General features: G+C 48.1%; 1 protein-coding gene across 3 annotated transcripts in view; it reads right to left on the minus strand.

Annotated features, from left to right (window-relative positions):
* The window catches only part of dysf (dysferlin, limb girdle muscular dystrophy 2B (autosomal recessive)), a 55308-nt gene that overhangs the window by 11374 nt on the left and 30901 nt on the right, over positions 1-13033 (minus strand). For all 3 annotated transcript variants that reach the window (XR_013773047.1, XM_079295193.1, XM_079295192.1), the window contains 6 exons: positions 7451-7549; positions 2934-3062; positions 2671-2826; positions 2487-2578; positions 1546-1716; positions 1237-1379 (listed from right to left, as the gene is read on the minus strand). Coding sequence is in view for 2 of the 3 variants with exons in the window: in XM_079295193.1 (XP_079151319.1) it covers positions 1237-1379; positions 1546-1716; positions 2487-2578; positions 2671-2826; positions 2934-3062; positions 7451-7549 (790 nt within the window). In the remaining variant the exon portion in view is untranslated. The remainder of the gene's footprint in view (positions 1-1236; positions 1380-1545; positions 1717-2486; positions 2579-2670; positions 2827-2933; positions 3063-7450; positions 7550-13033) is intronic.

A 13033-nucleotide genomic window follows, 5' to 3' on the forward strand; every position in this document is an offset into this window, starting at 1 on the left:
AATGGGGAGAAGAGGAAACAAAGGAGAAGAGGAGAGGAGGAAAAGACTGTGGAGAAGAGACGAGGGGACAAATAAGGAGCGCAGATGGGGAGGAGATGAGGAGACAATGAAGGAGGGGAGAGGAGAGGTGAGATGGAGGAGGAGTGGAGAGGGGATGAGACAAAAGAGGAGAGGAGAGGGGATGAGGAGACAAAGGAGGAGAGGTGCGAAGAGGAGAGGAAACAAAGGAAGAGCTGAGAGGGGAGAAGAAGGAGACAAAAGAGTAGACGAGATAAGACAATAGGAGACAGGAGAGAGAAGGGGAAGAGACGATGAGACAAGGAAACTAAGGTGAGAGATCAGGAGGAACAGGAGGAGGAACGTGAAAAGAACAGAAAGGAAGAAGGAGCAACCACTCTTGACGGACAGCAGGCTGACGCACGGTCACCGCGGCAACTGTGTAAAGAGAACAAGGCCGGCACTCCTCGCTAACCTATAGAGACGACCACCATGTTGACGTTGGCTTGGACGCGCACACACACACACACACACACACACACACACAGAGTTGTACCATAAATCACCAAAACGACAACCATAACCTTCATCGCTGCAGCCATGGAACGTGTGTGTGTGTGTGTGTGTGTGTGTGTGTGTGCGCGTGTAGGGGTGAAAATGAATCTTGAATATTTATCTCATCGCTCTGCTCTTCGGGTGGTCCTGTGGTTTACCCCCCCCCCCATCCTCTCTCCCCCTCCTGCTCCCAACGTCTGCAGTTTTAGTCGCAGAGGAGAAGATGGAGGGAGGACGGAGGTAGATAAAGACGTGGACAGTGGTGAAGAAAAGATGGAGAGAAAACAGAAGAGAAGAAAAGGAGTTAGGAAGTGTAAGGGGACAGGAGGAGCGATAATAGAGGAGGAGGGAGGACGGAAGAGAAAACAAGGAAGGAGAAATGTAGGAAGCAAGAAGGCAAAGAAAGGAAAGAGGAGGTAATGGTGAAGAAGAAGAAGAGGTCAAATGTTGAAGGTAATAAAAAAGAGTTCACGTACTACGCAAGTAAGTACATAGAGTACACAGTGTGCTGTGTTTCCTGTCCCTCCTGCACCAAACAAATGGCGTTGGCCAGGCGGACCTGACCGTTAGCTTCATCGCTCTTTCACCTTTTTAGTATCGCAGACAAAAGAGACACTATATCTGTTGGTGCCCTGAAAGTCTTTCTTTTTGATGACTCGTGACTCATGAGCGTCCGTCTCTCACCCAGGTCTGCAGCGGTGTACCGGTCTCCTCTGAAGTGAACCACCTCGTCCTGGTAGACGGGCTTCCTCAGGTTTCGGCGCTCACACACTCTGTACAGCAGCTGTCTGGGTGTCAGCTGGTCCCGCCACCGGTTCACCCCCGACCTAATGGGCGAGAGACATAGAGAGAGAGAGGGTTAGATAGAGAGAGAGGGGCTGGAAAAGACTCATTTTACAGTGATATTTGGTCATAAATTCTACTGATTTTGCGCGATAAAAAGATAAACATGAGGAACAAAAAATAAGAAAAGATCAAGAAGAGGCTGCTCACACGCAGTAGGACTGCGGCAGGCCGCACGTGGCCCCGTATTTGGACAGGAAGCGGTTCTCCAGGTCGATCACCGTCTCTCCGATCTTCTCGTCTTTGGTCAGCATGTCGTGGTCGTACAGCATCACCCGGAGGTCCTTCTCCAGCGGGAGGGAACAGGAGAGCTCGAACATCCTGGAAAAAGAGGCCGGAACAGTCGGAGTCGGAGGCACTGATGATGTCTGTGGCGAGGCGTAACATGACAAGATATTTTCTTGTAGCGAGATATTCTTTGATGTGACATGATGCAACAGATTGCAACATAAGATTTTGTGATGGAACAGTTTGCAACGTGTTGTGACGGGTCACGACAGGATGTGACATTTCTAATTTGCCGACGCTGAAGTGTCCTAAACCTGCATTCTCTCTGGTGTCCACCAGGGGGCGACTCCTCTGGTTGTATAGAAGTCTATGAGAAAATGACTCTACTTCTCTCTTGAATTCTAGCACGCAGTCAATCGTGCTCTCACTGTACACGTTGTGATGTCTTCATGGAAACGGATCGCCTTAGTTTTTAATCTGAGCAATGCGTTCGGGCTGGAAAGAGCAAATCCGCCCCTCAGTTAACGTGTTACATGAGGAGAGAAGAGAGTCGTCCTGCAGTGTCGCAGCCTGATCTTCTGTTGTCAAACCCTCCAACTATAACCACGACCATACGACGGTTAAACTGAGCCTCAAACCTGGTTTTAGCTTGGACATGATCTCCTCATATTCTTAAGAAATGCACCCAAAACCTGTGGAGACTAAAACAATATCACAGATTTAATTTGCAAAGAACGATTTTATAAAATGTACCAGAAAGAAAACACAGAGTCTTAAGCCGGAGCTGAACCCGGGTGAAGTCCGGCTCCAGACTTTACTGGACTGGGTTAGAGGAAGTGAGAGCTTAAAGGGACGTCACGTACTTTCCCAAGACAGGGTCCAGTGTCCCAGGGATGTAGTTTTCATGGTCGTTGATGGTCTTTTTCCCCAAAGTGATCTTCACGTAGGGGTCACACTGGAAACACAAAACCTTCTATGAACTCATTTGTTCTCACGTCCCTGTTTTATAGGAATACAATGGGATGAGTTCCTCCTCTCCCTTCGTACCTTCCCGTTGGCGTCTTTGGGCTGCAGTCCTTGAGCCTGGATGACGTAGACTCGCACCAAACACTCCTGGATGCCGTTGGGAGGAAGCTTTCTGAACTGTCTGGGGGGATTGGGGTCCGACGGGTCGTCCGGCAGTGTGTAGATCTTGAACATACCCTGGTTACGGCAAGAGGGGAAATGAAGCATCGCGTTGACGTCATTGGGGAGTTGTTTAGTGATTGAACTAAAGAAAATACAACGTAATGCAGCAGATCGTTTTTTACCTTGAACTCTCCCACCACTGAATGGTCTTCTCCTTCCTCCTGAGTCTTTCCTCTTTGCAGCTTGAAAGTCTGACAGAAATCTGAGAGGCCTTCAAAACCCTCGACCTTCTCTAACTCCCGGCCATACACCTGAGGAGGAGGAGGAGGAGGAGGAGGACAGAAATGTAAAAAGGGTTAAAATAGATGAAAAACAATCTAAAAGATACACAAAAACAACAAAAACAACTGCAAACGACATAAAATGACCACAGAGATGCAAAACCAGACACTAAATTACTCAAAGTAGACACAAAATGTCCAAGAACACACACATAACTACTACAAACGACCAGAAATGACTACAAAGAGACGCAAAACGACACATGGAAATCGACGGTCGTGGACATTGTTGGACAGCGATGGTCTGGACACAGCTGTTAATCTTTGTGGATATAAACTCTTTGTAACGTCGTCATATTTCTATTTTTAGATTGTTCTTTTTAGCATAAATGAATTGACTGTGTACTTCAGTTTGCAGGCTCGCTGCCATTGAATTCCTCTTTGAGGGTCGATTGAAGTACTTTGAATCGAGTTTAAAACACAATTTTGCAGAGCAAAATATATATTACTGAAAGCTGTGATACCGGCCTTTCATTGTCCATCTGCTGTCACGTCTTTGTAATGAAACAAGTAGGGTTAGTCAGGAAAGAGGGGGGGGGGGGGGGAATGACGGGTATACTTGGGTGGAGATGGGGTGAAAGAGTTGGATGATGTAAACGAGAGAGAGGTCTGGAAACAGCGCTTCATTTCACTGCGTGAGCACCAAACCCAGTACCAAGGGAGAGCGAGGCTCCAGACAGAACCAGGGTTTGTAGGGTTGATATGTACGATTACGTGCAACGTATTTGAATACAAATACAGCCATCCTTTAAATCACAATCATAGGAAGAGGAAAGCAGAACTATGGGAGCTGTTGTGGCTTCATGACGTCAAGTTCTCATGAGATCTGCTCACCAGCAAGCTACCGCTGACGTATTTCGTTAGATCCGTACAACAGGTGTGAGGATGTTTTGCTGCCTGGTATTTGGTTTTTACATGTGTTGCGTAATTCGATGCCTGTCAATTGAGCGCGTAGCACAAGCTGAACTAAAGTAGATGAATGCATCTTTGTCTCTACCATGTTGGAGGTGAAACCAAAGGATTGAAAAAGAATCAAGCTCAATAATCGAACCATAACTACCAAAACTAAGTTTCTTTATTACTTCCTGTGTGCTCATTAGGTATTTTCTCTCCCTCCAAGACTGTGTGAGTAAGTTAATCGCTGACTCACCCTCACTGTTAAAGAAGTTCAACCACCGTGTAGCAGAAAGCAAGTTGTAATTTGATGATGCAAACGAAAGACAAAGTGTGGAAACACTGGCTCACTGGAGTACGACAAACACACAATCCTCCCGCACCAAACCCAGCACCAGGGGAGAGAGGGAGGAGGGAGGAGGGAGGAGGTGAAAAAAGGGAGGGGGGGAGGTGAGCCGAGTCATAACGAGGACAGAAACAGCAACGTCTTTGTGACGGACGAAAAATAAGAAGCCAAACCAATTCTACTGTCAAGGAATAAAGGAGGGAGAGGAGGGAGAGAGAAGGCAGGAGAGAGGGAGAGAGGAGAGGGGAGGAGAGGAGAGGAGAGGGGAGGGGAGGGGAGGAGAGGAGAGGAGAGGAGAGGAGAGGAGAGGGGAGGAGAGGAGAGGAGAGGGGAGGAGAGGAGAGGGGAGGAGAGGAGAGGAGAGGGGAGGAGAGGAGAGGAGAGGAGAGGGGAGGGGAGGAGAGGAGAGGAGAGGAGAGGAGAGGAGAGGAGAGGGGAGGGGAGGAGAGGGGAGGGGAGGGGAGGAGAGGAGAGGAGAGGGGAGGAGAGGAGAGGGGAGGAGAGGAGAGGAGAGGAGAGGAGAGGAGAGGAGAGGAGAGGAGAGGAGAGGGGAGGGGAGGAGAGGAGAGGGGAGGAGAGGAGAGGGAAGGGGAGGGGAGGGGAGGAGAGGGGAGGAGAGGGGAGGAGAGAAGAGGAGAGGAGAGGGGAGGGGAGGAGAGGAGAGGGGAGGAGAGGAGAGGGGAGGAGAGGAGAGGGAAGGAGAGGGGAGGGGAGGAGAGGGGAGGAGAGGGGAGGAGAGAAGAGGGGAGGGGAGGAGAGGGGAGGAGAGAGGGAGAGAGGGGAGGAGAGGGGGAGAGAGGGGAGGAGAGGGGAGGAGAGGGGAGGAGAGGGGAAAGCCAAGGACAGACTCCACTGAAGGTAGAGGTGGAGACTTGGTCTTCATCCGATGATATGAATGATACTTTTCATCGATTTTAAGCTTAGATAACGTTTGAATGGAGGCACATCAGGTACTCTAAACGCCACTTCTTCTCAGACCGATAACTCAGTAAAATATGAACACACAGACGTGACACACACATATTTAGATTGAGTGATCTGCCACAAATAAAACACCAATAAAAACACTCAGAATTCACAGAAATAAGGCACTTCTTACACATCCAGAACCTGAGAATCTTCATGTTTTTAAGTTTTCTTCACCATCGAGCTAATCTGTTCATAGTCGTATGTACCTTCATGGTTACACTGCAAACAGACACAGCCAATAGCTAATTCTGCATTCTGAGCTCTTTTCACTTTGAGCTGAATCAACAGCATAACAAAGTAAACCTGCGAATGATTCACCTGCTCAGACAGTTGATTTAGCGGATGAAGTTACTCTCAAAAGTTCAAGTTAAAGAGATAATTGCTTGCTTATTTCCACAGCTCCGCCGGACAAAAGTGCTGACTCGATGATGCAACTGGGGAGGATGTGCAGCGGCGGGGAGCAGATGGACACGGAGAGCAGCGCCGAGGCCCGAGAGGACAGGTGAGGATTTTGTCAAGAAGCTTAGAGTTTACCTCGGGTCTCAGCCGACGGGAGCAAACCCGGGCAGAGGGAACAGAGGAGGGCGAGGAGGAAGGAGGCGGCAGCGAAGGGGTGAGAGGAAGGTGAAGGGTGGTTTGGAAAGGTTGGAAACAGTGGCTCATTTCCCCGAGACAGTAGCAGATCTGACTGAATGGGGTTGTCAAAGGAAAGAAAGCACCAGCAGGAGAGGAGAGGAAGGAGGGAGTAAATAAAAAGGAGGCGCTGGCACAGGGGAAGGAGTGAGGAGAGGGTGAAAGGGAGGCAAAGCGGCGACGGAACCGGCGGCTCATTGGTCCGTTTCGCTTGTTTCCATCCGACTGTCGAGTGAAGGTCGAGCAAAAAAAACAACCAAACTCAAAAGGCGACTTGGATGCGTTTCCATCGGCGGGGGTGAAAGCATTTAATAGGCTTCCTGAAGGAGAAAATGGAAAGAGCCGTTCAAGGGTCAACGACTGTCGGGGAAAGCGTTCTGCGCCGTTTCAGTTCGAGCCACGTTTTAATGTTTTAATACGAATGAAAGGACACGAGAGCCTCCCTGCTCCTTTCAGGATCCTCTTCAAACACTTTCGCATGAGATTGATCGATACGTCGGCCATTTATTTCAACGATGCTTTCAATATTGTTCTGAAAATGTATTTACGGCACAATGAGTTTGAATTTCACAGCAAACAAACACTGTTGAGACTCAAGTAATCCCTCTGAATCACCACTCATGAGCCACGAGAAGTTTCTCTTTTCTTAGATTGCTGAGAGAATCTACGGACGGCTTTCACCCTTCGGGGAGGAGAGGACGACTCATTGTGCCTTTAACCTTCCGTGAACCTCCATGTAAAAGCTTTTTAATCATCTAAACATGCAGAAAACTGATATTACAGCTGCGAAACCAGCCGAATGCGCTCAGACTTAAAGCTGCACTGATGTGAAATGGCTTTCCAGGGAGAGGTTAGAGGTCTCATTTAAAGGCAATAAAAAAAAAGGCCAAATCCTGACGCGATTAGTCATTTGTTTGGGCATCAGACAAGAAGACTGACGTGAGCTTTGAGTCCCGCCGGAGGGGAAAAGGTCGACGATTTGGGCCGAGAGATTTCGGGATGAGGGGTTGAAGAGAGCGTGGGCGATGGCGGAGGGGCTCCGGGGACGGCGGGTGAAGAGAAACGAGAGACCAAAGACAAAGACGGCTGACGTGATCCCTCGTCTCGGGCCCGCCAACATCGGAGAAAACGGCCCGTTTCTCCTGAATCCGTCCCACTGCGGCGATCCCGAGGAGAATTCAACGCGGATGAGTCATCGGAGTCGGACGGAAAAACGGCCCGGAATGTCACGGCGGCCGGGGCCGCGAGGACGGGGCATGAGAAGAGAGGGGGAGGACGGGGGAGGACGGGGGAGGACGGGACTGATGGAGGGGGAACTGGCAGGAGTGCAAAAATGTGATTGAAATGGTGAAGTTTAGGGCAAAACAAAGGGCTGCACTGTCTCCATCTTCTTCATGTTTTTTCTCCATCACCTTTCTTTTCCTTCATCTTCACCTTCTGTCAGTGTTTCCTACTTTCTGTCTCTCGTACATTCGTTTTTAAACGGGCGGAACGTGTTTAATCTGTAATGTCTTACCGTCAGCGTGTCTAGGCCTCTCTCCAGGTACGTCCCGTACTTCTTTTTCTCTCCGGTCGAGGCGTAGAACTTACTCCACCAGTCCATGAACTCCTCTTCCTGTTGGTCACAGATTCAGAGGTCAGAGGTCGGCAGGTTAACAATGAACAGGAGGAGCTAAATGACGCGTTAAAAGGATTGTAATGATTTCATAAGACGCTTTGAACGGCAAAATTCAGGGCGTGGCTTGTGACACGAAGTGGGTATTTCTCCTCAACCGTTCATAGATCCAAACTTTGTATTTAATAAATCAGAGTTCAAGTCCTCTCGCACCAAACGGCCCGTGGCTCCTGGAATGAACCCTTCTGCTAAACATCTGAACTCCTGTGATGACCTTTCACCTTTTAAAGCACACAGGCAGCGAGTGCCGTTGGCCTTTAGTCGAGCAGCTCACCGCCGGGCTCAGACATAACCCGCTCGTCATGATTTTTTCCAATGATCGCATGGCAATGTAGAGCCGGCCAAGTCACGTCAACGCAAGTAAAGAAATGCCTCTGGTGGCTCCCTGGCATTAAGGTCACGGTGTACGGGCGATGTGAGGCAATGGAAACGGGAAACATCAGGACGCAGCGGCACAAAGGGGACAAAGCCAACACGCACAAACGCTGCAAAATCTATGTTGCTGTATGAATGAAAAGAATCATTCTGCTGCTTTCACGTTACGTTTTACGTAAGTTACGAACGTAAATATGTTTAAATAAGTCAGCGTTCACTTGGTTTCACACAGGACACGAACAGCGGTCTCCTGGCTGAAAGTCCTGTGTTTGTTTGACCTAAAACCTTCACTCCCACAGACCGTTAATGGAGTACCAGCTGCTGCGAGTGTTTAACGACGCGACAACGTGAAGCGGATGGGATTGAGTGTCTGTGTTTGATGAGTGGGGAGTGAGAACCGGTGAGGAACAGGCTTCATTTTCTCAGAAGAAATGCTGAATTCGATGCTGAGTGAGAGATTGCATTGAGTGACAGACGCCAGTAAAACAGAGTCATGACACTTTCAAAGCGTAAACACAACGCTCGATAACTTATTCATGAAAGCAGGTTTTACTCGCTCACAGACTTACCCATTGTAACATCTAGTGTCGGCGTTAAAAGACAGGTCAGACAGTTAATTTCATCCCACGCTTCACTCGTAATCCATGCAGACACACAAACACTCAAACAACAGGAATAAACACATCTTAAGGAGCTTTTCAAACACATTTCATGATGCGTATTCTCATTAGACATGAAGGTGTTTCATTCCAAAATGAAACACACACCATTTAAAAACCGAAAGAAAGAAAGAAAGAAATCCCTCTATTACAGAACGAGTGCTGGCATGAAGGTGAAGGCCGTTAAAAGTCTTACTCTTACAGCCATGAGTCATCCCCAGCGCTCACAATGTCGTTCTGTTTTGGAGAATAATGTTTTGAAATGTTGACTGATGGCTTTTTGTGGTTTGGATACGAGTTATTTTGATTTATACGATATGATTTTATGTTTTGAGGGTGTGTGTGTGTGTATAACATCTTTGAATGAAACCCTGTTTTGTGTTTTTATCAAGCATGAAGCTGCCTCATCCATCAAATTTACTAAAACTCTGTTCACATTGGCAACGCCGAGCGCTCTATTTAAACCTTCGCTTCTGAGCTTTTTCTCACAGAAATAAAAAAACTCTGGGTGTGTGTGTGTGTGTGTGTGTGTGTGTTGGACTTGACGCAACGGGGAAACAACGACTACAAAGATGGGGAATACCGAGGGGACAGATCAAACTACCAGCCCCTACCCCGTCTCTCTCACACTCACACACGCACACACACACACACACACACACACACACACACACACACGCACACACACACACACACACACACACACACACACACACACACGCACACACACACACACACACACACACACACACACACACACGCACACACGCACACACACACACACAGTCCCCGCCCTGCAACCTTCAACCCTCCCAGGACCACTCCAGCTTAAAACACACTCATGACGCATGCACCACTTTTTCCTTTGTGTGTGTTTTAGTTTGTGTGTGTGTGTGTGTATGTGTGTGTGGATGCAGAACAAAAGTGCTCTTATGGCACTGGGTTGGTGTGGAATCCCCTTTCTCCTACTTCCCACAGATACACACACACACACCGAAGGGGGAAAACTATGGAGTTCCTCATTTTTCCAAAGTGGCAGCATGGCATGGAAAAGGGCAGCACGTGGAGGGCATGACACACACACACATACACACACACACACACACACACACACACACACACACACACACACACACACTCACACACACACACACTGTGTCTGACGCGTGAAGTGTCTGGTGTGTGTTAACGTGCCCTCTGTGTGCAGCCGGTGCCAAGCATTGATGACAGAGGCGCCAGGAATTGTGTGTCAAGGTGTGTCGACTCGAGTCCGCGGCTCCTGATTCAGACAGATGAAGGCCGCCGGGGGAGCGCTCCAGACTGCGACGGGTATTTAGTGTACATGCAGCGGTCTGTTCAGGGTGTCGGTGTGGTTTGCAGGCTATCATTACGCCCTGCAGGCAAAGCCAGGCTAACCAAAACCCAGACTGGCACTGCCAAGAACTCCGAGCGCCTGGGTTTACGTAAGAGCTCCGAGCTGCTGCGTGAATGCTTTGTCGAGGGGAAATCCCGTCCGCGGCGGTGGGAGAGGTCAGAGGTCAAAGCGGCAAAGCTTGAAGCTGGAAGAGCCTCTTGCTGGAAGGAAAAATAAAGTCTCATAGAAACCAAAACTGATGGAGAGTCCGGGAGCTTCTTGTTGACAATTCAATATCAAGAAGTTGCTCTTAAACAGCCCACAAAGTGTAAACAAAAGTGACAATCAGTGACGAGCTCCAGGATGCCAAAGTTTACGGTTACGAGAGGAACATTGTGGTTTGAGATGAATTACCAGTTCATTGATTGTCTTTGTTGACCCCCCCCCCATCCACCCTGATCTCCTCCTCAAAATCGGTGGCATTGTCACGTAAACAAATATCTTCTTTTCAATCACTTGACATCACACAGCAGTGACTCCGTCTGCATCAAGTCCCCGAAAGCTTTTCCATTCGCCGTTCTTCGCTCTTTCTTTTTGAAAATTCCTGCAGGAAATGATGCACGTCAGATCTCTGGCTAGGTTGGAATAAGCTCGCTACCAACTGGCTATTAGCATTAGCAACGGTAGCCACCCTTGAATCAGGCAGGGATGACTGTGTAGTTTACTTTAAAAGCTTTCATTTGACCAGATGATATTCAGCAGTGACCATTCTTGCGGCTTCTTGATTTGTTCCGAGTGATCACTTGGTGATTTGCGGTTTGAAAGCCTTCTAAAACAGCTGTAGGGCTTAAAATGGCTGACAGGTGGAAGTACTTTAGGCGTCTCGGTTGCATTAAAGCCATTGGACCTCATGCAAGAACGTTTCATGTGTTCTTATCTTAACTTTGGCAGATTCGGCAAACGCTTCGTACTTCGGGTAACTCTGTCAATGACGTAAACATCATGAATGCCACCTGTGCGTAAATTGGCGCACGTTCATTCGAATTGTCGATCCGCATAGTTAAAGTCAAATATTCATTACAGCAGCTTTAAAAATCTTTTTAACCAAATTTTGCCCAGATTTCAATCTTTTGCACATCACAAGTAGACGGGTTGACGTAACACATGCCCGAGCAGAGACGTGTGTTTTGGGTGACATTTAGGAGCTGTTAATTCTGAAGTGTCCAATCAGCTAAAGTCTAACTGGTGGACTTATAAAAAGCAATACACCGTGTCATCCAGAAGTGCACGGACACATTTGAACGACATTCTGGACGGAGAAATATGTGCAGCATTCAGATTCTGGAGGTGAACAGCAGCTTACATCAGTCTGCGGTTGAAATTAGCAGAGCAAGAAAAACAACAATGATTTAGTGAGCTATTTTGACATCTTGTTTCTGGTCACAGTGTCATTATAGGGCCATAAATGTGTGTTTCATAAACCCCCCAAAATGCCACAAAGTCAGCTGGCATGAAGCCCTTCCAGTTGGTTTGTCTGGTTCTAGAAGCAGCCGGGAAGGATTTATGGAGCGAGAGGCCAACGGCAACGTTTTCAGCGCGGGATTACAACCCAACTCGACTGTTTTTTGGCGACGAACTGCGAACGTTTTGATGAGAATTAATGGCAAAGGAGCCGCAGCACAACCGCAATTTTTGAAGGGGCACAAACTTGGAAAAAAATACGAAACCAAACGCAACTACCTAAAGGAGGGAGTGAAAAAAAGAAAAAAGGGACGTTGGTTTGATGCAAATCCATCATCAAGCCGATGAAACGTGACACACAATGTTCATTTTGCATCTGAGCGCCGTTAGATCTGAAACATCTCGGGGGGGGGGGGGGGGGGGGTCGGTGCCTCCGAGGTTTTGAGGAGCCATGACGCTACCGACAGCCGATCTTCTTAAACCTTTCCAACTCTGAAACCGAATCCGACTGATCCGCCTTGGAAGCCGCTCCGCGCACACACACACACACACACACACACACACACACACACACGGCTGCAGTAATCTGGTAATCATCAGACATACGCCCATGACCCGTTTTTGGTGGCGGCCCAGAGATTAAGAAGCCAGGATTTACAGCACATGAGAGAGCGAGCTTTGGGTCTCTGGTGCCATGAGATATTAGTCCGCCCTCTTTTCTCCTAATTTCAGCCGAACTGATTCTTTGCATTCCCTCTGCGTCTCCTTAAGTCACTTTCTCCCTCTCTCGTTCATCCATCCCTCCCTCGGCCCTTTAGTAACTGTCTGCTAACGGAGGGTTGTGGTGTAGAGGATCTATAGCAGCTCTGTTGCCTTTGGCCCCGGCCAGACAGAAAGCCGAGCCTTTAATTTGACTGGTTTCAATATCTGACCCTTAATAAAACAAATATCTATGTTTGGAGAGAAAGAAATCACCCCCAATTACTGTCGAGCGAGGAGGCGGCGAGCACTACTGGATGTGTGTGTTTGTGTGCGCAGTCTGGTCCGGGTCAAGCTAAGTCTTCAAATTGACCTGGCTTAGATAAATAAAACGGAAGAATGTAACGAGGAGCGCGGGTCTCCCGTTCAGACCTGGGGTCGGGTTTCCTCCGTAACCACACGGCTCGGCGTGCGTCGCTCTGTAAAAAAAAAAAAACAGGATTTCTTCAGAAGAAGAGTTTTTTTCCTGAGCCGCGACCAAAAAAAAAAGCGAAATGTGAAAAAAAAAGACTCATTCCTTCCACGTCGGCCCTCATCTCTGTGCAGCCAGAGTTATCCATCAGTGTCTCACGTTAAATGCACTTCATCAATAACAAAATAAGGTTATGGATGCGAGTACAGACGTGTATTTATGTTACCAATGTGAACAGATATATAAAAAGTATTGACTTTAATCTCTCACTAACAACACCAGTGTTTGAATGGGAAGAAAGAAAGAAAGTAGTGCTGTATCTTTAAATGTCATTGATTGTAACAAATCAAGAATTAAAGCGGGTCAATGGAAAGTATGTTTGACGTTCTGGTTCCGCGTTTGAA

The sequence above is a fragment of the Melanostigma gelatinosum genome (assembly GCF_949748355.1).
Source record: "Melanostigma gelatinosum genome assembly, chromosome: 23".
In the NCBI taxonomy this organism is placed as follows: domain Eukaryota; kingdom Metazoa; phylum Chordata; class Actinopteri; order Perciformes; family Zoarcidae; genus Melanostigma; species Melanostigma gelatinosum.